The following is a 21252-nucleotide window of genomic DNA, read 5'->3' as shown; positions in this document are numbered from 1 at the left end:
GCCGAACCTGGCTAAAACATCGCGTCTCTCGTCCCCTCAACCCCTCTCAAGCTACCACATAGATGTGTTGGCCTCGCGACTAAGTCCTGACACTAAGGACATCTGCCGTGACAATTCCACGACAGTTGGCGCCCACCGTGAGGCCTGCGCACGATGGTGATGAGTTCTTGAAGGGATCTCTCACAGGGATTGAGAAGGTCGTAATTGGCTGGATGAAGAAAATTCGACAGGAGATAATCTTCGGCAGAAGCCGACGAATTCCATGATTTGGAGTTTCTGTTGTGCGCCGCCGACACAACGTGATCCATCGAAGTCCGAAGTTAAGATCAATTTTTCTATAGTCACTTATCGCCGAGGTTGGCAGGAATTATGCTGCATCCGTTGTGCATTATGTCAAATCAATCAACAAACGTGTGGGCAAGCAAGGATCCAACCCCGAGGTGGTCTCGTAAAGAGATCTATTGTTACGGTTCTGAGCAGTATTACTTTGATTATGCTACTATTCTTATGAAAGCGACACTACTTCAATAATACTCCACGACAGCTGTTTGTATAAGGTGCTTGAAAGGTTCAGATTCGTTTCTTAATCATTGATTTGGTCAAAGTCAGCAACTAGCACTAGTACGTGAAGCTACTAGCAGTATTGGTTTAGTTTTTTCAATCACCAAAAGGAAGACCACACCCCGATCTGTTCAACTGGGGTCGACCTGGAAACAACCACAACTCGGGAGCGAGTTATCCATGGACATGGACTCCTATGTTTGACATGCTACTTCCTTGCATAGCAAAACACCGCCGCCGTCGCAGTCCGTCCGGTTCAGAGTCGTCCTTGACTTTGCCGCTTCACTCCGAGCCGCCCTCAGCTCCTAACCTTCCTCGGCCGCAGCGGCGTCTCGAGCTGACAAATCGTCTGCTATTGTGTCAGCTCTGCCTGGGCGCGAGTCGCCGTGTCAAGTCGCTTCTGCAACATGCTGCTACGGCTGTACCCCAGCCTGTCATGCTGAACCACCGAGCTGGCCCTCCAGTCTGTTGCGTTGACGATCGGCCATCTCCACACCCGCCGTGGGTTTCTGCAGCGCTGCCGCCTCGCTTTCTCAGCTGTGGCTGGCCTCGCCTCCCGCCTCTGCTGCGTTGATGACCCACTGAGGCTGACAGCGATCCATCAAACTATCAAGTCACCGATGTCTTCGTCGACGAACCACCTGGGCCTCTGTGCCAGGCCGCTTCATCTCCGCGTTAAGCCGCCCCGTTCACAGTTTCAAGTGGCCTCTGCCTTCATGGCCTTCTCTCCGGGTTACTTCCGTTGCTACGGCCATATCAAGTCGCCGTCGTTGCCGGATTGAGCCAGGTTGAGTCAGCTTTGTCACTGCAAGCCGCCGCCGTGGCTCAAGCCACCGCCTGCGCCTCGGCGCTAAGTCGCCAAATCGCCATCGCCCCCACGGCCCCGCCGCTGTGGTTAAACCGGCCCCTCTTATGCTTCCGCGGCCGACGCCATCGCGAATTCGCCTTGAACCGGCCCGGCCTCTGAACCTCCGAGCACGCCTCTGAGTCGTCACCGAGCACGCCTCCACTAGTCGATCCGCCGTGACCGTCCTGAGCCGTCATCCGCCACTGCTGCATTTGTTAAACCGCCATCGGGTTATGCTTTGCTGCTACTTCACCCTCGGGCCAAGTCACCGCGCGGCCGCGCTGCCCTGACCCGCGCCTGCTGCTCCCAGCGCTCGCTTCACGCCTTGACCGACTGTTTCCGGCTCATGCCTCCGTGGTTTCAACCGCGCTCGCACACCCGAGTCGCCCGTTTGTCGTTTTGACTCCGCATCGCTGTGCCCCAGCAGTTAGATGTTCATACCAGATTGGTCTTGCTTCTGTTTCTGCTACAGTGCTACTCAAACCGCCTGGTGTTGACCTGCCGAGCTGTGGTCGCTGCTACTGCCACGGTTTGATGGATGGAAATTTTTGAATTCAAGACGAATAAAATGACGTCAGCATATTATGTGGTTGGGGAGCGGTCAAATCACAAACCACTGAGAACATCGTATTCCTCTATTGCCTGTTGTCCAGGCGCGTCAAAAAAAGGGGGTCAAACATGACCCGAAGGGTCCGTCTGAGTCTACCGGTACAGTGCTTTAAGCCGCCACCTCGGTTGCGGTGAACGGATCATTCATCATCCAAAGCCATCTGCAAACATCAGGTGCTATCCATCTCAAATTTGTTTTATTAACATATATTATTTTTATCAAAGGAGAAATTACTTTGATTTGTATATTTTTATATACAGGACCATTATTCACTACAGATGTGGTTTATACCACGGATATGGAGCGCGGATTGATAATATCCCATCTGGGGATACTCCGGGACATATCATATGATGAATGGAAGCGCACAAGCTGCCGCCTCTGCGGACCCGGTTTACATCAGCTTGCCGGGACCGCGCTCGCGATTAACTTGCCCGTTCGTGCCGGTTTATGATGCGGAGGACAACTAGCCCGTCTGCACCGGCCTATAATCTCGCGGCTGACTCATCTGTCTGCTCCGACGGCGGATTCACCCATAATTTATTTCCACTTCACCATGGTGATCATCAACTCCATGGTGGATAATTACTGGCCTGATGTATCTGGTGAAATTCATCCAGTATACTTTTTTGTTATGTATTGCTTTCTTTAGAAGAGCAATTATTCTGGCTTGCAAAGTTATCTCATGCAGGACCCTAAACCACCATATTGGTGCAAATTTAAAGGCCGTCAGAAAACTTCCGGCTTAAAAAGAAGGATCCGGTTCAAAATCCCGGTTCAAGAAGGATTTATCTCTTGCAAACAGTTAAAAGGTGCCAAAGAGGACCTGCTGCCATGATGTGCGGTTCAAACATGGGTATCCTGCCTTATTGGCTTATCATATTATTGATCACTTGGGGGCTTGGTCGTATCTGAACCATAGCAACACCTTTTGATAGGCGTAAAGCCACAGCATCACTTGGGGACTTGTGGTCACGTCTGAACCATAGTCACGCCTCTTGATCGGCCTAGTGCCACAGCATCACTTGGGGGCTTTGGTCGAACCCGAACCATCGCTACACCTCTTGATCGGCGTAATGCCAATGCATCACTTGGGGACTTGTGGTCACGTCTGAACCATAGTCACGCCTCTTGATCGACCTAAGGCCACATAATCACTTGGGGGCTTGGTCGAACCCGAACCATTGCCACGCCTTTTGATCGGCATAATGCCACTGTTTCATTTGGGGACCTGGCTGACTTGAACCATAGCTACGCCTATCGGGGGCTTGGTCGTGTCCGACCATGGTAACGCCATTTGATCGGCTCAATAGCCTCTTTTTGCAAATGGTTTTATCATTGCCTTTGCTTGAAATTTTGTTTAATTTAGACATATATTTCTTTTGTTGCGTTTTTAAACCGACAATTCTTAAACCAGTTCGACTATCAAATTACAAATTGACTGAACACGGTCAAATCTTAATCCGGAGGCTATCTGCCCGGTTTGATTTTCTGTTACCATACTATTATGGAGCAAACCGGTGTTTATCAACCCAGCTCGGCTTTCAACTACAAGTTGTTAGTACACGATCAAGTTATAATCCGGAGACTATCAGCCCGGTCTGGTTTGACTATGAGTCGCTAGTATTATATGTGGTTAAACCGGTGTTTATCACAACCTGGTACGGTTTTATCATAAACCGACACAATATGAAAGGAGTTATCAGTACTCAAAATCTGGGTTATTACCCCTATTCCAAAAAGTTGGTAAACCAATGATGTGATTCAATGTCACAGGTATGATATATTTCATATTTGATTATTCCTAAGTGCAGCCTTGGTTATAAACCTGGGTTATATGTTGGGCATTATGACCCGTCCGACGGTAAACCGCCCGGACACTTTAAACTTGTTGTATGCAGAAATAGGTTGAATAAAGCATGATTATAAATCACCGGCGTTTACTAACCCGACCTGGCTTTCGACTATAAGTCGCCAGTATGATGATAAATTATTCGGTGTTTATTAAACCGGCCTGGCTTTAAGACGATAAATCGCCAGTATATGATGAGAAATTATCCGGTGTTTATTAAACCGGCATGGCTTTGGACTATAAGTCGCCAGTATATATTTGGATTGCGCCATTGGAATCATGCGCTTATAAATGATTGGGTTATATTATTCAAATAGTCAAACTTGGCTGAATTTTCATTATGAAATTGGATGAATAAGATTTTCATACCAGATTATATTATCTTGAATAGCCAACATGGCTGGATTTTTATTATGGTTATTAATATTATGATTGAGGTTTTTCAAAGTCGTCTTAGCGCAATGGCTATTATTTTATCAAAGGATATGATATTCCACAATGGAAGGAATAGTCCCGAGTCGCTGCAGGCTTACAACCTGGCACTTGGGGGCTACATTATTCAAATTGAGATTACATGCAAGTCTCATGTCGCTGCAAGCATGCATCATGACACTTGGGGGCTAATGCAAAGTCATTTTTACTAGTCTTATTGAAGACCCGACTCATCATATTATAATGAGCCAGCCCTTGGGGGCTACCAATTGCTCCTATCAACTATTCAAGGTACACAGCTTTTTATCCATTATATTGAAGGGTCCACTGCTCAGTTGGTAAAGCACAAGGCTTTTGAACTTGTGGACGTGGATTCAAGCCCCATGATGGGGGTTACATCATATGATGTTATTTTCATTGAAGTATATATCAAAGTCCCAGCTCAATATTATCTTACTGAGCCGGCCCTTGGGGGCTACACGTTGCTATTCAAAGTTTACAAGATTATATTTACAAAGTCCCTGCTCATTATTGCATAATGACCCGGCCCTTGGGGGCTAAACTGGTTGAAGTTTTTATGAGCATCAAGCAATTACAAGTCCCAGGTTGTTGCAAGCATGACAACCCGGCACTAGTGACTGGGATGAACAACATGGATTTCTTCAAAATTGGTAATATTTATATTGAAGCAAGTCTTAAGCCATCACTTTGTTCTTCTCAAGACTTGGGGGCTACAGGTATTATATTATTATTGAAGAAATATTTTCAAATTCTCTGTTTGAGCAAACCAGATTGACCCGGCATCACCAATCATTATGACCCTGTGGCTGCAACCCGGCGTCATCAATAATCATGAACCGGCATTGTGAACCGGCGTTGGCAATAATCATGACCCGGAATTATCAGTTTTTATAACCCAACAATGGTGGTAATCATAAACCGGCAAGTTCTGCATTCTTAAACCGGCTGAATATGAGATAAGTATTTCAAGACCCATATTTCTTAAACCGGCGCTTTAGGAGCTGAGTCAAAGGAGTTGTTCTTCACAATATTTCTCTGTGCCAAACCAATGTCGGCAAATTGATTATGAAGCTGGTCTGTTGACCCGGACTTCCCAGAAGGAGGAAATAACAAGGACTTAAGGGTGATCAGGTACCGGTTTACAAGAATTCTTAACCCGGAACACAACCTGTCAAATTTGTTCTTGTGTTTATTTTGCAGCATAAGTTTACCATGGATAAATCCAAGCTAAACTTGGGGGCTAATGTCGGGGATATACCCCACGGCGTAAACCGGACGGAAGTATAACTCGGCCGAACTACGCGTTTCATTAGTAAACCGCCAGAGGATTGGCGGTTTACGTGTCTGGCGGTTTACGTGTCTGGCGGTTCACTGGTATGACGATTCACGAGCCTGAAGATTCATTGGTGACCCGGCGCATATTCCAGATGCATGACAAGGCCCAAGGACCAGCAGGCCGGTTTAGGTTAATGGTGGGCCAGTTTAAGAGAAAAGGCATGAGGAACGTTTATCTTACAAGGAGCTAAGACCTGGACTTGTATCCGGTTTGTATTAGAGATAGACTAGTCCTAATCCTAATAGGACTCTACATGTAACCCGCCCCTCCAACATATATAAGGAGGGGCAGGGCTCCCCAAAAGGGGACAAGATTCACAAGTTCCACGGGTTGGACAAGTTAGGTTTAGAGAATAGCTCTCGAGATAGAGCACTCTTGTAACCGTGGTCATCATCATCAATATCAATGAAGCAGATGTAGGCTTTTACCTCCACCGTGAGGGGCCGAACCTGGGTAAAACATCGTGTCTCTCGTCCCGCTCAACCCCTCTCAAGCTACCACATAGATGCGTTAGCCTCGCGACTAAGTCCTGACACTAAGGACATCTGTCGTGACAATTCCACGACAGGCCCCACTGCCCGAAGATCCAGTAAGGGCTCTCTTGACAGAGATGATGGTTCCGGCGCCCTATGAGGCGTCAGAGAAGAAGGCCAAGAAGAAGGCCGCGGGGACCATAAAAGTTCTCCGGCGCAAGGTCGTATCGGACTCATCGTCCAAAAACATCGAGGCGCACTCCTCCGACGAAAACGAGGAGGAGGAAGAGGAAAGTCCCCCCCAGCCGGGGGAGATAAGAAAAGGAAGGCCGCCCCATCTGGGGAGGCCGAAGGGTCCAAGAAGGGAAGGACCCTCCTTCCGGACTACTCCACAACAACCGCTTACAGGGACAAGGAGTGGTTGCCCAGGGACAAGCCCCTGGCGAAGTCGTAAGTATCCGGATACTATAATAGTTCTGGTATGTTTTGTTTTATTACTTGTTATCATGTCAAACATGATCATGCAGTCCATTCAAAGCCCATATCGACGTATCCTCCTCGGATGAGTCTTTGGGCCAGTCGACGATGAACAACGATTCACTCCCGACAACCACCTCCCCCCGGCCCACGAACGACGTCGAGGTGTTGTCGCAAAGGGCACCGACTGGGTCCATGGGGAGCAAGACTACCGTGGGCTCTACTGACGGGGGCTGCAGCAAGTTTGGCCCCCAGCCGGATACTGCGGCGGAACCTCCAATGGTTCTGGATTTTGTCAGGCGACCCCTCGCTAAGGGGGGCGAGCCGTCTGTGCCGATGGCCTTTGTCCATCCAGAGGCATCGGACAACTTGCTAGAAATGCTTCGCGGCGCTTCCATTGATGAAGAGCACCACACTATCATGAGTGCGGTGATCGAGAAGGTTCGGTCCGCCAAAAGAGGACTAACCGAAGCTTGTGCCAGCCTCCTAACAGGATCTGAGGTAAGTAATCAAATTATGAGAAAATATCACAGTATAAACAGTAGCCCCTGATGCTCTGTTTGGTGTTCGCAAAGAAGGCCGAACAGAGGATCAAATAATAATCACATGAGTCTAATCAGAATATGTCTATGTGAATAAGCAGGCTTCGCTGCTGGCCGCTGCCGCTCGTACTGCGGAGGCCTCCGGACTGAAGCGGGACCTTGAGAGGTCCGAGGAAGAGCTCAGCCTTACCAAGAGGCAGCTCGAAGAGAACAAAGGTAAGTGATAACCCGTCTGTATATTGATAAAGAAAAGGGAAGTGGTTACTAGATCATGGGATCATCATGAATTTTGCTAGGGGCCATGACCGAAGTGGCGGCCCAGAAGAAGGCGATGTCCGAGGCCGAAGACAGAGCGGCCCAGGAGCGCATCGAGCACGAGAAGTAAGAGGCTCGAGTCAGCGAGGTTCAGCAAGAGCTCCAGGATTTCGTCAAAAAACACAAGTCCTTGGAGCGTGACTCTAAGACGCAGGGGTCCGAGCTTGCGAAGGCCCTCGAGAACGCACAGAATGCCAAGGCCAAAGCTCAAAAGGCCCTCCAAGAGATTCAGGCGGTCAAGAAGATAGCGGCGGGTAAGGCATTCATTATGCAAAGCAAGCATGTGAAGGAAACTTTCCTTTTACTTACCCGAATTCGGAGCTCTCCAGGAGCGTTCACAGATCTACCCAGCAGTGTATCGGATGCCGCGGAGTTCTACCGGGCCGAGGAAGGGAGCTCGATGAAAAAGTTGTTCTGGTCTCAATATACTGGGACCGAACATCCGATGCCCTTGAGAGACCAGCAAAAGCAACTGGTCGAGCTTCACAAGGCGGCTGAACTGGCCATGAAGGGTCTCATAGTCCAGATGTGGCCTGGTGAGCCTCTGCCTGGCAGCTACTTCGGCCTGGTAAAGCGGCTTGTGAATGCCTGCCCACGGCTTGAAGTCATAAAGCGGTCCATCTGCATTGAAGGTGCGCGCAAGGCCTTTGCCCGTGCGAAAATCCACTGGGCGAAGATGGACGCCGAAAAGCTGGTGAAGGAGGGGCCACCAGAGGGCAAGGAGCATCGCCACCCCGAAAAGTATTATGACAGTGCCCTGAAGGGTGCCCGCCTTGTGGCGGAGGAATGTGCTAAGGATGTAATATTTGAATGAATGTACTCATGTGATCCTGTAATATGAAAACGAGTTCATGTGCGCTATATAACGCTTGTCGATTTAAAATATTACCTTCTGTGCGGCCGTTTATAAAATCTGAGAGTTGGCCAGTCGTTGGCTTCTGCCCCCATGTAACTAGTACTAAGGTGTTCGGGGTAAATCTTAAACACTCTTTATCCAAAAAAATTGGTCCTTTAAGGAGGTGTTTAGCGCAGTGAACAAGGCAATCGGACTATACATCTTTACCACTCTCACTTAGCCATAGAAGTCTACAATTTTAAATTTTGGCGAAGCCGCTAGTATTTGGAAGGCCGAACTTGGGGCACTATATATGCCTAAATCGGACAAGGCCGATTCCTCGCCCGAAGCGGAAAAAATCTTTAAGGATTTGAGACCTCTCGAACAGCGACCAGCTCTCGCCGCATCATGACAGTCAGTTTTCGGCTTTCTCTACTGAGGTGTTCGTTCGGAAGAACCGGGACACAATCGCAGTAGTTCTCCCAGTGCTACCTTAGCCGATATAGCGGAACGTAAGGTACCAAAACATGGGAGCTGGGCAAACCCAACTATTGACCCAAGACATGATTCGGAGCTGATGCATATAATGCTATAAGTTCGGGGTGCCACACTGTCGAAAGTGTTCAGACTTTTCTTGCCGTGTTATGGGGTACACTGAAGCCCCTGGCGCACTGGACGTACCAGAATGTACAGTTGCAATTTGTCGTAAATGAGCAGACAGTGAATAAAGCAATAATAAGCTAACGCTATGCATTGTTATTTAAATGATACGTCAAAGCATATGTATACAAGTAGTGCAAATAAGCAAAAATAGGACTATTTGACATGTCCTATCCAAGGGCAGGCTGCGTGTGGGTATGTAAAACAGGTATGGCGATCATTATCAGAGACCGCCTGGGGATTCCCTTGTATGTCGGAGCTTCTTGCTTCCTTGGTGTTTCCTTCCCGTGATGGGTCCGATAATCACGGTATGGAGAGGGCCTTCAGAGAATAGGGTCCTGAAAGGAAGAAAATGGTAAAGATATACGGGTCCTGAGGCGGTTGAGCTGCATTGTGGGCCGTGCCATAGCCGTGCCTCCGCCTATGCCCATGGTATCTTGAGTGCGTAATTATGGACGTGCGGTGCAAATTTCGCCGCTTGACTGGGACTAGGACGGAGGCTGGATTGCTAGGCGAGCTCAGAACGTGCCGGGCGATTCTGTTGCAGGGTACTCCGGACTCGCTTGAAGGTGTCCGGGGGCTTTATCGCCGACTTGGCGGTTTGCCTCAGAAGGCTGCTCTGTACTTCTGCTGTGAGGGCCGCAGTGTGCTCCTCCGTACGGAGTGAGCATTATGTGTTTCCATTAACTGTTATAACCATGCGAGGTCCTAGCATTTTGAGCTTGAGGTATGCATAATGCGGTACCGCGTTGAATCTGGTCAATGCGGTTCGTCCGAGCAGTGCGTGACAGCCACTGCGGAAGGGGACGATATCGAAGATCAACTCCTCGCTTTGGAAGTTGTTCGGGGATCCGAAGACCACTTCCAGTGTGATTGAGCCCGTGCAACAGGCCTCTACACCTGGTATGACACCTTTAAAGGTGGTTTTTATGGGTTTGATCCTCGAGGGGTCGATACCCATTTTGTACACTGTATCTTGATAGAGCAGGTTCAGGCTGCTGCCACCGTCCATAAGGACTCGAGTGAGGTGAAATCCGTCGATTATGGGGTCAAGGACCAATGCGGCAGAACTGCCATGATAGATACTGGTAGGGTGGTCCCTGCGATCGAAAGTGATCGAACAAGAAGACCATGGGTTGAACTTTGGGGCGTCTCGTTCCATCGCATAGACGTCCCTTAGTGCACGCTTCCGTTCCCGCTTGGGAATATGGGTTGCGTATATCATGTTCATTGTTTTCACTTAGGGAGGAAATTTCTTCTATCCTCCTGTGTTCGGCGGCCGGGGCTCCTCCTCGTCGTTGCTATGCAGCCCCTTTTCCTTGTTTTCGGCATTCAACTTGTCGACCTATTTGAACACCCAGCATTCTCTATTGGTGTGGTTGGCTGGTTTATCGGGGGCGCTGTGAATTTGGCACGAGCGATCGAGTATGCGGTCCAAACTAGACGGGCCTGGATTGCTTCTTTTGAATGGCTTTTTCCGCTGACCGGATTTAGAGCCACTGAATCCGGCATTGACTGTCGTGTCTTCGTCGTTGTCACAGTTGTTGCGACGTTTGTGTATGTTGCGACGTGGCTTGCCGTTGCTATCTCTGGCATCTGAATTGCCAGGATTTCTTGATGTGTTGTTGCTGCGAGCCAACCATCTGTCCTCGCCTGCACAAAAGCGGGTCATGAGTGTCGTGAGGGCTGCCATGGACTTCGGCTTCTCTTGGCCGAGGTGTCGGGCAAGCCACTCGTCACGGATGTTATGCTTAAATGCCACTAAGGCCTCGGCATCCGGACAGTTGACAATTTGGTTCTTTTTAGTTAGGAACCGAGTCCAAAATTTCCTGACTGACTCCCTGGGCTGTTGGGTTATGTGACTCAAGTCATCAGCATTCGGTGGTCGCACATAAGTGCCCTGGAAGTTGTCAAGGAATGCGTCTTCCAAGTTCTCCCAACTGCCAATGGAGTTTGCCGGCAGGCTATTCAGCCAATGTCGATCCGGTCCTTTGAGTTTTAGTGGGAGGTACTTGATGGCATGTAGATCGTCATCGCGGGCCATGTGGATGTGGAGGAGGAAATCTTCAATCCATACCGCGGGGTCTGTTGTACCATCATATGATTCAATGTTTACAGGTTTAAACCCTTCTAGGAATCCGTGATCCATTACTTCGTCGGTGAAGCATAGGGGGTGTGCGGCGCCTCTGTGCCGGCTATATCACGACGCAGTTCATACGAGTCTTGTCTGCTGTATTCGGCCTAGCCGGATTTGCTTTTAGTATATCCGGCGTGACGGTCGTCATCACGCGTTGGGGCGCGCCCCCGTGATCCATAGATCGATCTTGTATGTCCTGCTTTGTTTTCCAATACGTCTCGCAGGTCCTGCGTGTAGCCCCGGTCCTTGGTGTTTTTGTTTAACTGGCGACGGGGTGCGGGCTGGACTTCCGGCTGATATGCCGCTTTGTCTCGGCCACGAGGTGGCCGGTCAGCCGCATCATAGGCTGGTGGTGTAGGTTTTAATGGTTCCTCCTCGAGTTGGGGTAGCAACCAGCGCTTTGGGTAACTTTTGGTTGGGCGCTCGGGTTCGTATTCCCTGGCTGCCAGGACCTGGGTCCATCTATCCGCTAGCAGATCTTGATCAACTTGAAGCTGCTGGTGCTTTTTCTTCAGGCTTTTTGCTGTGGCTATAAGCCGGCACTTGAAGCGCTCCTGCTCGATGGGATCCTCAGCCACGATGAATTCTTCGTCGTCGAGGCTCACCTCGTCTTCGGAGAGGGGCATGTAACTGTCATCCCCTAATTCTCCATCTGTCGCATGTTCCTTAGGGCTCGCTTGCCCATCCTCCCGCTTGAAGCCTGGCTGGAGGGGATTGTCTTCGTCTTGGGCACTGTTCCCAGCGTTATTATCTATTGTGCCGGTATCGCTGCTTTTGCTATGGCGGGGCTTTGAGCAGCGTCGATGACGCTGGTGCTTAGATTGCTTCTCGAGGGGGTTATCCTCCATTGCCTTGTTGCCACTGCTTTCTTTGGGGGTGTCCACCATGTATATATCATATGATGAGGTGGCTGTCCAGCACCCTGTGGGCGGTGGTTCATGTTCTTCTCCTGCATCGTCGTCCATACCGTCGATGTCTTCGGAGCCAAAATCATGCATGTCGGTTAAGTCGTCGACAATGGCTATTAAGTGGGTGGTGGGTGGGGAATGAATTTCATCGTCCGCTTCCCACTCAAGCCGGACATAGTTCGGCCAAGGGTCTCCTGACAAGGACAGAGACCTCAATGAATTTAGCACGTCACCCAAGGGTGAGTGCTGAAAGATATCCGCGGAGGTAAACTCCATGATCGGTGCCCAGTCAGATTCGATAGGCACGGACGCAAGCGGTTCGGAGCCTGTCGCCGGGGGCGAATCCAAGGGTCCGGTAACACGGGTCTCATAGGAGGTGAAGTCAGTATTCGGCTCTATCGCCGCTGAGTGTGCGGTTTCCGTGGCGGGGTCCAACCACCCGTCCTTGGATGGCACGATCTGCTTCGGATTGAGGGCCGGAGTAGCCACAGGTGTGATCTCCCGAACACCGTCTGACGGTAGAGCTAAGTCATGCTCGTCGTGACTGTGCGGCGCACCTGACATGGGCTCAAATCCATCGAAGATCAAGTCTCCGCGGATATCGGCAGTATAGTTCAAGCTTCCAAACCTGATGGTTGATACGTCTCCAACGTATCTACAATTTTTGATTGCTCCATGCTATATTATCTTCTGTTTTGGATGTTTATGGGCTTTATTATACACTTCTATATCATTTTTGGGACTAACCTATTAACCCAGAGCCTAGTGCCAGTTTCTGTTTTTACCTTGTTTTAGGGTTTCGCAGAAAAGGAAAACCAAACGGAGTCCAATTGACCTGAAACTTCACAGAACTCATTTTTGGAAGGAAAGAAGCCCAGAAGACTTGAAGTGCACGTAAGGGAAGCTTCGAGGAGGCCATGAGGTAGGAGGGCGCGCCCACCCCCCTAGGCGCGCCCTCCACCCTCGTGGGCCCATCGTGGCCCCCTGACGTACTTCTTCCGCCTATATATCTCCATATACCCTAAAAACATCGAGGAGCACAATAGATCGGGAGTTCCGCCGCCAGAAGCCTCCGTAGCCACCGAAAGCCAAACTAGACCCGTTCCGGCACCCTACCGGAGGGGGCAATCCCTCTCCGGTGGCCATCTTCATCATCCCGGTGCTCTCCATGACGAGGAGGGACTAGTTCTCCCTCGGGGCTGAGGGTATGTACCAGTAGCTATGTGTTTGATCTCTCTCTCTCTCTCGTGTTCTTGAGGTGGTACGATCTTGATGTATCGCGAGCTTTGCTATTATAGTTGGATCTTATGTTTCTCCTCCCCCTCTACTCTCTTGTAATGAATTGAGTTTCCCCTTTGAAGTTATCTTATCGGATTGAGTCTTTAAAGATTTGAGAACACTTGATGTATGTCTTGCCGTGCGTATATGTGGTGACAATGGGATACCACGTGATTCACTTTATATATGCTTTCGTGATCAACTTGCGGGTTCCGCCCATGAACCTATGCATAGGGGTTGGCACACGTTTTCGCTGTGATTCTCCGGTAGAAACTTTGGGGCGCTCTTTGAGGTCCTATGTGTTGGTTGAATAGATGAATCTGAGATTGTGTGATGCATATCGTATAATCATACCCGCGCATACTTGAGGTGACATTGGAGTATCTAGGCATTAGGGTTTTGGTTGATTTGTGTCTTAAGGTGTTATTCTAGTACGAACTCTAGGGTTGTTTGTGACACTTATAGGAATAGCCCAACGGATTGATTGGAAAGAATAACTTTGAGGTGGTTTCGTACCCTACCATAATCTCTTTGTTCGTTCTCCGCTATTAGTGACTTTGGAGTGACTCTTTGTTGCATGTTGAGGGATAGTTATGTGATCCAATTATGTTATTATTGTTGAGAGGACTTGCACTAGCGAAAGTATGAACCCTAGGCCTTGTTTCAACGCATTGCAATACCGTTTATGCTCACTTTTACCATTAGTTACCTTGCTGTTTTTATAATTTCAGATTACAAAAACCTTTATCTACCATCCATATACCACTTGTATCACCATCTCTTCGCCGAACTAGTGCACCTATACAATTTACCATTGTATTGGGTGTGTTGGGGACACAAGAGACTCTTTGTTATTTGGTTGCAGGGTTGCTTGAGAGAGACCATCTTCATCCTACGCCTCCTACGGATTGATAAACCTTAGGCCATCCACTTGAGGGAAATTTGCTACTGTCCTACAAACCTCTGCACTTGGAGGCCCAAAAACGTCTTCAAGAAGAAGGTTGTGTAGTAGACATCAATGGCCAGGGGCGTAGCTCTCGATCTGCTCCAGATGGCCAAACGAGTTAGCCCGCAGTACGAAGCTGTCGAATACGAAGATCCGTCCGGGGAGAAAAACCTCACCCTGGATCGCATCGTTGCCGATGATCGAAGGAGCCATCAAGCCTTTATCATGACGGCACAGTGGAACTCTCAATGAAAGCACCAATGTCGGTGTCAAAACCGGCGGATCTCGGGTAGGGGGTCCCGAACTGTGCGTCTAAGGCTGATGGTAACAGGAGGCGGGGGACACAATGTTTACCCAGGTTCGGTCCCTCTCGCTGGAGGTAATACCCTACTTCCTGCTTGATTGATCTTGATGATATGAGTATTACAAGAGTTGATCTACCACGAGATCGTAGAGGCTAAACCCTAGAAGCTAGCCTATGATTATGATTGTTCTCGTCCTACGGACTAAACCCTCCGGTTTATATAGACACCGGAGGGGGCTAGGGTTACACAGAGTCGGTTACAAGGGAGGAGATATACATATCCAAATTGCCAAGCTTGCATTCCACGCAAAGGAGAGTCCCACCCGGACACGGGACGAAGTCTTCAATCTTGTATCTTCATAGTCCAACAGTCCGGCCAAAGTATATAGTATGGCTGTCCGAGAACCCCCTAACCCAGGACTCCCTCAGCGACCCCTTGAGGACAGCGCCTAGCCATGTGGAACTGAAAATAAATGAGAGGCTCATTGAGCTTTACCACCGAGAGGAAATAATGTGGAGACAAAGAGCATGGATTGATTGGCTTTCTTCTGGTGACAAGAATACGAAATTCTTTCATCTACGGGAGAGTATGCGAAGGAAAAAAGAATATGATTCGGGTGCTGGAAAACGCTTTGGGAGTGTTGACAAAGGACCTAGATGAGATGAGGACTTTGGTGCACAATTTTTATAATGATATGTATACTTCTGAGGGGGGTCAAGGCATACAAGATGTTCTCGAACATGTTCCGAGGAAGGTAACAGCGGCTATGAACGCTAACTTATGTGCTCCATATACGAGGGACGAAGTTAATACAACACTTTTTCAGATGTCTCCCACCAAGGCTCCGGGTCCAGATGGTTTTCCAGCCCAATTTTACCAAAAACACTGGGATGTGTGTGGGGAAGATGTTACTGATGTTGTTCTCAGGATTGTCAGAGGGGAAAAGAACCCGGAGTGCATTAACAATATGATTCTTGTGTTGATCCCCAAGGTGACGAACCCAACTCTTCTCTCACAATTCCGGCCTATAAGTCTATGTAACGTCTTGTACAAGATTGCCTCAAAAGTGGTAGCTCACAGGTTAAAGCTCGTGTTGCCAGAGATAATCTCACATGAGCAGTCCACTTTCGTGCCCGGCAGACTTATAACAGATAATATAATTTTTGCTTACGAATACTTACATTTTATGAAGGCAACAGGTCGAAGAGCAACAACTACTGTGCGCTTAAGTTGGATATGATGAAAGCCTATGATAGGCTAGAGTGGCTGTACTTAAGAGCTATCATGGGGAGATTGGGTTTTGCACAGTCTTGGATAGATATTGTGATGTCTATGGTGTCCTCAGTCTCTTTTCCAGTCATGTTTAATGGAGAGAAGCTCCAATATTTCAACCCATCAAGAGGGATTCGGCAGGGAGATCCTATCTCCCCTTACCTTTTCTTGATTGCAGCAGAGGGCCTTTCGTGCCTCCTAAAATCTAGTTCTCTGTCATCGTCTTTGCAGGGTATTAAGGTGGCACCCACGGCTCCGTCCGTCAACCACCTTTTATTCGCAGACGACAGCCTGCTGCTATTCAAGGCTAGTGTGGAGGGTGCAGACAGGGTATCAAACTTGTTGGATACTTATTGCAGGGCATCAGGGCAGCGTATCAATAATGCAAAATCATCTATTTTCTTTAGCAAGGGTTGCCCCCCCCCCCCCCCCCCCCCCGAGTATAAGAGAAGAGATCAAAAATAAATTACAAGTGCAGAATGAGTCCCTAAGTGAGAGATATCTGGGGATGCCCACCGACGTTGGACACTCGAAGAATGACACCTTTAAATATTTGCGTGATAGGGTGTGGGAGAAGATTAAAGGATGGATGGAGAAACTATTGTCTGCAGCAGGCAAGGAGGTGTTGATCAAATCAATTGCCCAAGCAATCCCGGTGATTTCCATGTCATGTTTCAGACTTCCTAGAGGATTATGTGAGAGTATTACTTCAATAATCAGACAATTCTGGTGGGGCAGCAAACGAGGAAAACGAAAACCAGCCTGGGTCGCTTGGGATATTATGGTCAGACCAAAATATATGGGAGGACTTGGTTTTCGAGATTTGGAGCTGTTTAATCTAGCTCTTCTTGCTAGGCAAGCATGGAGGATACAAAATGACACGGAGTCATTGAGCGCAAGAATACTAAAGTCCATTTACCACCCAGATTGTTCTTTGCTTGATGCGGAGCTGGGAGCGCATCCTTCGCAAATCTGGAGGGCTATCCTAGACGGAAGGGATATCATGTCGCAGGGCATTACACGGAGAATTGGTCATGGCGAGTCCACTAACATCTGGCGCGACAACTGGATTCTGAAGCAAAGTTACAAAAGGTCGATTACATCTTTAGTCCCGTCGCCACCGCTGCATGTGTCGGGGCTCATTGAAACAACTACAACGTCGTGGCCGGTGGAGTTGATAAGATCGGTCTTCACACCCATAGATGCAGAAGCAATACTACAGATCCCACTATGCATGCGAAGGGTTGATGACTTCTGGGCCTGGGAAGAGGAGCCGAGGGGAAATTTCTCAGTTAGCTCTGCCTATCGGATGCTTGTCCGGACGAAGGCCGTCGGGAGGATTGGTTGGAAGGGAGAGAAGAAGCATCAACAGCTCAGGGGGGAAAGAAGAAAATGGAATTCAGTTTGGAAGTTGCGAGTCCCGTCAAAGATCAAAGTTTTCTTATGGCGTTTGGCCAAACACTCTATTCCATCGGGTGAGCTCTTGCTAAGGCGCAATATGGCAACCACGGCGGCATGTCACCTCTGCGGAGTTCGTGATACTTGGAGACATGCCTTACTGGATTGCCCGGTCTCACGGAGTACTTGGGCACTATCATCTGTTGTGATTCTTGATCAGCTAAGTATGAACGAGCAGGAGTGCGCGAAGAAGTGGTTGTTCAAGTTACAGGAAGCGCTACCCACTGAAGAATTCGTCAGGGCGGCCGTGTCACTTTGGGCGATTTGGGGGGCGCGAAGAAAAGCTATCCATGAAGACATCCATAAAAGTCCACACGCCATCCACAGCTTTATCAATTTCTATTTGCAAGATATTCAGGTGCTTTCACCAAAGAAAGTTACAAGGGTGACTTCCACTATATGCCCCGCTGGTTGGTTAGCACCCCAAGAATACCACTCCAAGATTAATGTAGATGCAGCTGTAGGCCGGGGAGGCCGCTATGGTTCAGTTGCTACAATTTGTCGGGACTCAGGAGGAGGATTCCTGTGAGCATCTGCTATGGTGTTCAACTTGGTCGACCCAGCCACATTGGAGGCATGTGCAATTCGAGAGGGTTTCTCCTTGGCGATGGATTTGAACCTAGACATGTTATATATGGCGTCCGACTCCAAGGGGGTGGTCCAGGAGATCAAGAAGGGAAGTGCAACCACGTACGGAGCAATTATTCGGGAGATCAATCAACAAATTTCTTCTTTTACTTCATGATTTTTAGATCATGAGCTTAGGAGCTCAAATGTCAAAGCTCACAATTTAGCGAAACATACTTTAACTCTTGGACGTGGCCATCATGTTTGGTTAGGCCAGCCCAATGAAATTCCCTTCGTCCCTTTAAACATTGTGACGGATGAATAAAGTTTCACAAGGTTGTCTAAAAAAAAAGCTGACAATGATCTATAGCCGCGATCTGAATAGTATTCGCTAAAGAAAAAACCACGACCGAAAAGGGATTAGCAAAAAAGAAAGATTCTTCTAAAAAAGGCAAAAAAAGAAGAAGATGAATTTATATGAGCAAAAAAGAAGTTCTTTATGGGCCGGAACAGATGCCGATATAAACGAACGAAGCAATTTCCATTTCTTCCAACACGTTACACTATGTACAACTTCTCAAGCGTACAGGGAAAGTCTGGCCGTGCCCGGATGGACGCATGGGACTAGACAAGCGTGTTGCAGGATGCCGTGGCGGGGTCGTACAACGCCGGGAGCAGGTACTTCCTCCCGTTGGCGCCGTTGGCATTGTAGCTGGCGCCGGTGGCGGGGTCGACGAGCAGGTTGCCGGCGTAGCCCGGGTACGCGCCGCTGCCGTAGACGCCGGGGCACGCCGTGCAGGCCTCCAGGGACGCGCCCTTGGGGCCCTGGTAGTAGCCGTCCCCGTACGGGTTGCTCACGGTGCCGGCCACCATGGTGGCGAGGACCATCACCATGCCGTCCATCCCGACGTCGCCGTTGGGCGCCACCAGTGGCGCGCCCTGCGGCCCGTACTGCGGCTGCGCGAACGGCCACGCGCACTGCCCGGGGCACTGCTTCACGGAGTTGCCCACCCAGATGTGCGTGGAGTCGCCGCCGGCGGACGACCCGTGCCTGCCGCACCGGCTGCCGCAGAAGCCCTCCACGGCCACGTCCTCGTCGGTGAACACCAGCGCGATGCCGCCCTTCTTGGCGCCGACGCTCGCGGCGAGCTGGTCGATCTGGGCCAGGGTTAGCGACGTGCCGAGGGAGCACTGCTCGTCGGTCACCTGCTCGGCGAGGAGCACATGCGTAGCACCGGCGTGGCCGTTAGCGGCAGCGGCTTTCGACAGGTAGAGCTGCTCGATGGTGCCCCACCACTGCCCGACCGAGGGCGTGGCGGCCCCGTTGGGCGCGGAGTTCAGCGAGACGACGAAGTCGGCGACGATGGACCTTTGCGCGGGCGTGAACTTGCCGTACCAGAGGATGGACACGGGGATGTCGCCGCCGAGCACGCCGCCCTGGTGGTACGTGAGCCGGTCGCTCTCCGGAGGCACGTACAGCTCCATCAGCCTCCTGCTCCCGGCGGAGAGCTGCGCCAGGCTGAGCACCATGGCCACTATCAGAGCAATCGTAGCCATTGCCGACTTGCTTAAACGAAACACTTGCGAACTGTGAGAGCTAACACTCGGTGATCGAGCTCCTACTATTGCTTGTGACTTGGTGCTGTGGTGATGGGATGAGTGGAATTGCACCCGCTCATGGCTCTTATTTATAGGCGTGGTCGCGCCCCGGCTCGTGCGACTTCGGCGATGGTTCCTATCCTACTCCTCTCGTGTACCCCTACCGTCCTACGTGCGGCATAAGGTATGATCCGGGGAGGGAAGGGTGGTATGGGTATGGCGTGGCGGGCGGGGGGACAGAGCGGGGGCAGCGATGAGCTGTGCAGCGCGCGCACGCCGGAGCGTGTCGCTCGCGCCGCGCGCCGCGCTGCCCAGTTGCTTCCGGGCACGGCTCCAGACGCAGCGGCGACGCACGCGAGTCAAATTTGGGGCGATACTCTATTCCCGCTCCAACGGATGACGACATGGCTGGGCAGATTCCCGTCGCCTATCGATGAGCGCCACAGCTGTCCGCGGAAGGTTCCCAAGAGCATAGGGTCAGCTTTGGGCGGATGGATATGTTTCAGTGAACTCATCGATGAGAGCATCTCCAGCCGCGCCCCTATAAAGGCCTCCCAGACGTTTTTTTCGCGCCGGCGTAAAAAAATTGACCCAGTCACGTCTTCAGGAACCCGATTTTTACCGATCTGGACCGAATTTAGCGCCGGCGGACCCAAGCCGAACCCGGCACGCTGTGGGGCGCTCGGGGGCGCCGGGGCGAGCGGTTTCGGCGCGAAAGAGCCGCGGGCCCGCCGCGTCAGCGACACCGCGCGTCTCCTTCCCCGAACGCCTCGGTTTCCCGCGAGGAATCAATGGCAAGGCTGCCGCCGGTCAGCCTTACCAGTGATTCCTCAAGGGCGGCGCGTCACGGGGCGGCGCGCTATATAAGCCGGTGGCTTCCCTTGCCTCTGGCCACACCAGCCCTAGCCCGCCCTCTACCTCCCTCGAGCGCCGCCGCCGAGCCCTCCCTCTCCCTCCCTCCCTCTCCCGATGGCCGATCGATTCCCCGGCGATGAGGCCGCGGCCAACGGCTTCGGCCGCCGATCGCTCCGCGAACAGGAATCTTGACTCCTGTTCCAGGCGAACATCCCGGCGCCGTCGGACATGCGCGCCGGGCCAACGGGGTGGAGACTCAGCAACGGGGGAGTGCCCATTCCCCCGTTGCCCGACGCCGTGGCGAAACCGGGCTACTTCGCCGACGAGGTCGACGTCGTGCGCGTCTCCCTCACCAACGCCCAGCTCGCCCTCCCCGAGTACGCCGCCGACAACATAGCGGCGTGGACGACGTACTTCCAGCGCCGACAGCAACAGAGGATGGCGTCCACCAACGGCGCGCCGGTGGTGGGCGGACCGAAGAACAGTGAGGGACGCCACATGTGGTGGGGTGTCCCCGGCCGCACCCTCGAGGGCGTTCTGACGTACCTCGAGGGCGGCAACGACCCGCCGTTGGCATACCCCCGGCGAGGGCGGTCGCCACGGCCACGGCTCACCGCGGACGCGACGGGCATTGGTTGCCCAGGAGGTTCGGCGCCTCCTCATCTTCCTCCTCCTCCCGCTCTTCCTCACACTCGTCCGGCGCTCCGGCGCTGCTCGGCGTCAAAGCCGAGCCCGCGGCGGAGACGCCGCTCGGCCGGCGCACTTGCAGCTCCGGCATCGTCATCAATGAGGGCGGCCGGCGCGCCCCCTCGTCGGCTCCTCCGCGCTTCGTCAAGCCCAAGACGGAGCCGGGCCTGGCGCCGGTGAAGACAGAGTCGGGCCTCCCCGCGGTGAAGACGGAGCACGGCGGCGACGTCGAGCTCGACGACGACGCGGCCCTAGAATGGGCGCGCGCGGACTCCCTGA

General features: G+C 51.2%; 1 protein-coding gene across 1 annotated transcript; it reads right to left on the bottom strand.

The window, feature by feature from the left end:
- Positions 1-18354: 18354 nt before the first annotated feature.
- On the bottom strand, positions 18355-19508 carry LOC123131009 (protein PHOSPHATE-INDUCED 1-like). The gene has a single exon (XM_044550785.1). The coding sequence runs from the start codon at positions 19387-19389 to the stop codon at positions 18457-18459; it is 933 nt and encodes a 310-aa protein (XP_044406720.1). The 5' UTR covers positions 19390-19508; the 3' UTR covers positions 18355-18456.
- Between the last annotated feature and the right edge of the window lie 1744 nt (positions 19509-21252).

Source organism: Triticum aestivum, chromosome 6A (assembly GCF_018294505.1).
Source record: "Triticum aestivum cultivar Chinese Spring chromosome 6A, IWGSC CS RefSeq v2.1, whole genome shotgun sequence".
Lineage (NCBI taxonomy): Eukaryota > Viridiplantae > Streptophyta > Magnoliopsida > Poales > Poaceae > Triticum > Triticum aestivum.
Note: the sequence above shows the minus strand (reverse complement) of the source record. Positions and strands in the feature narration are given on the sequence as shown.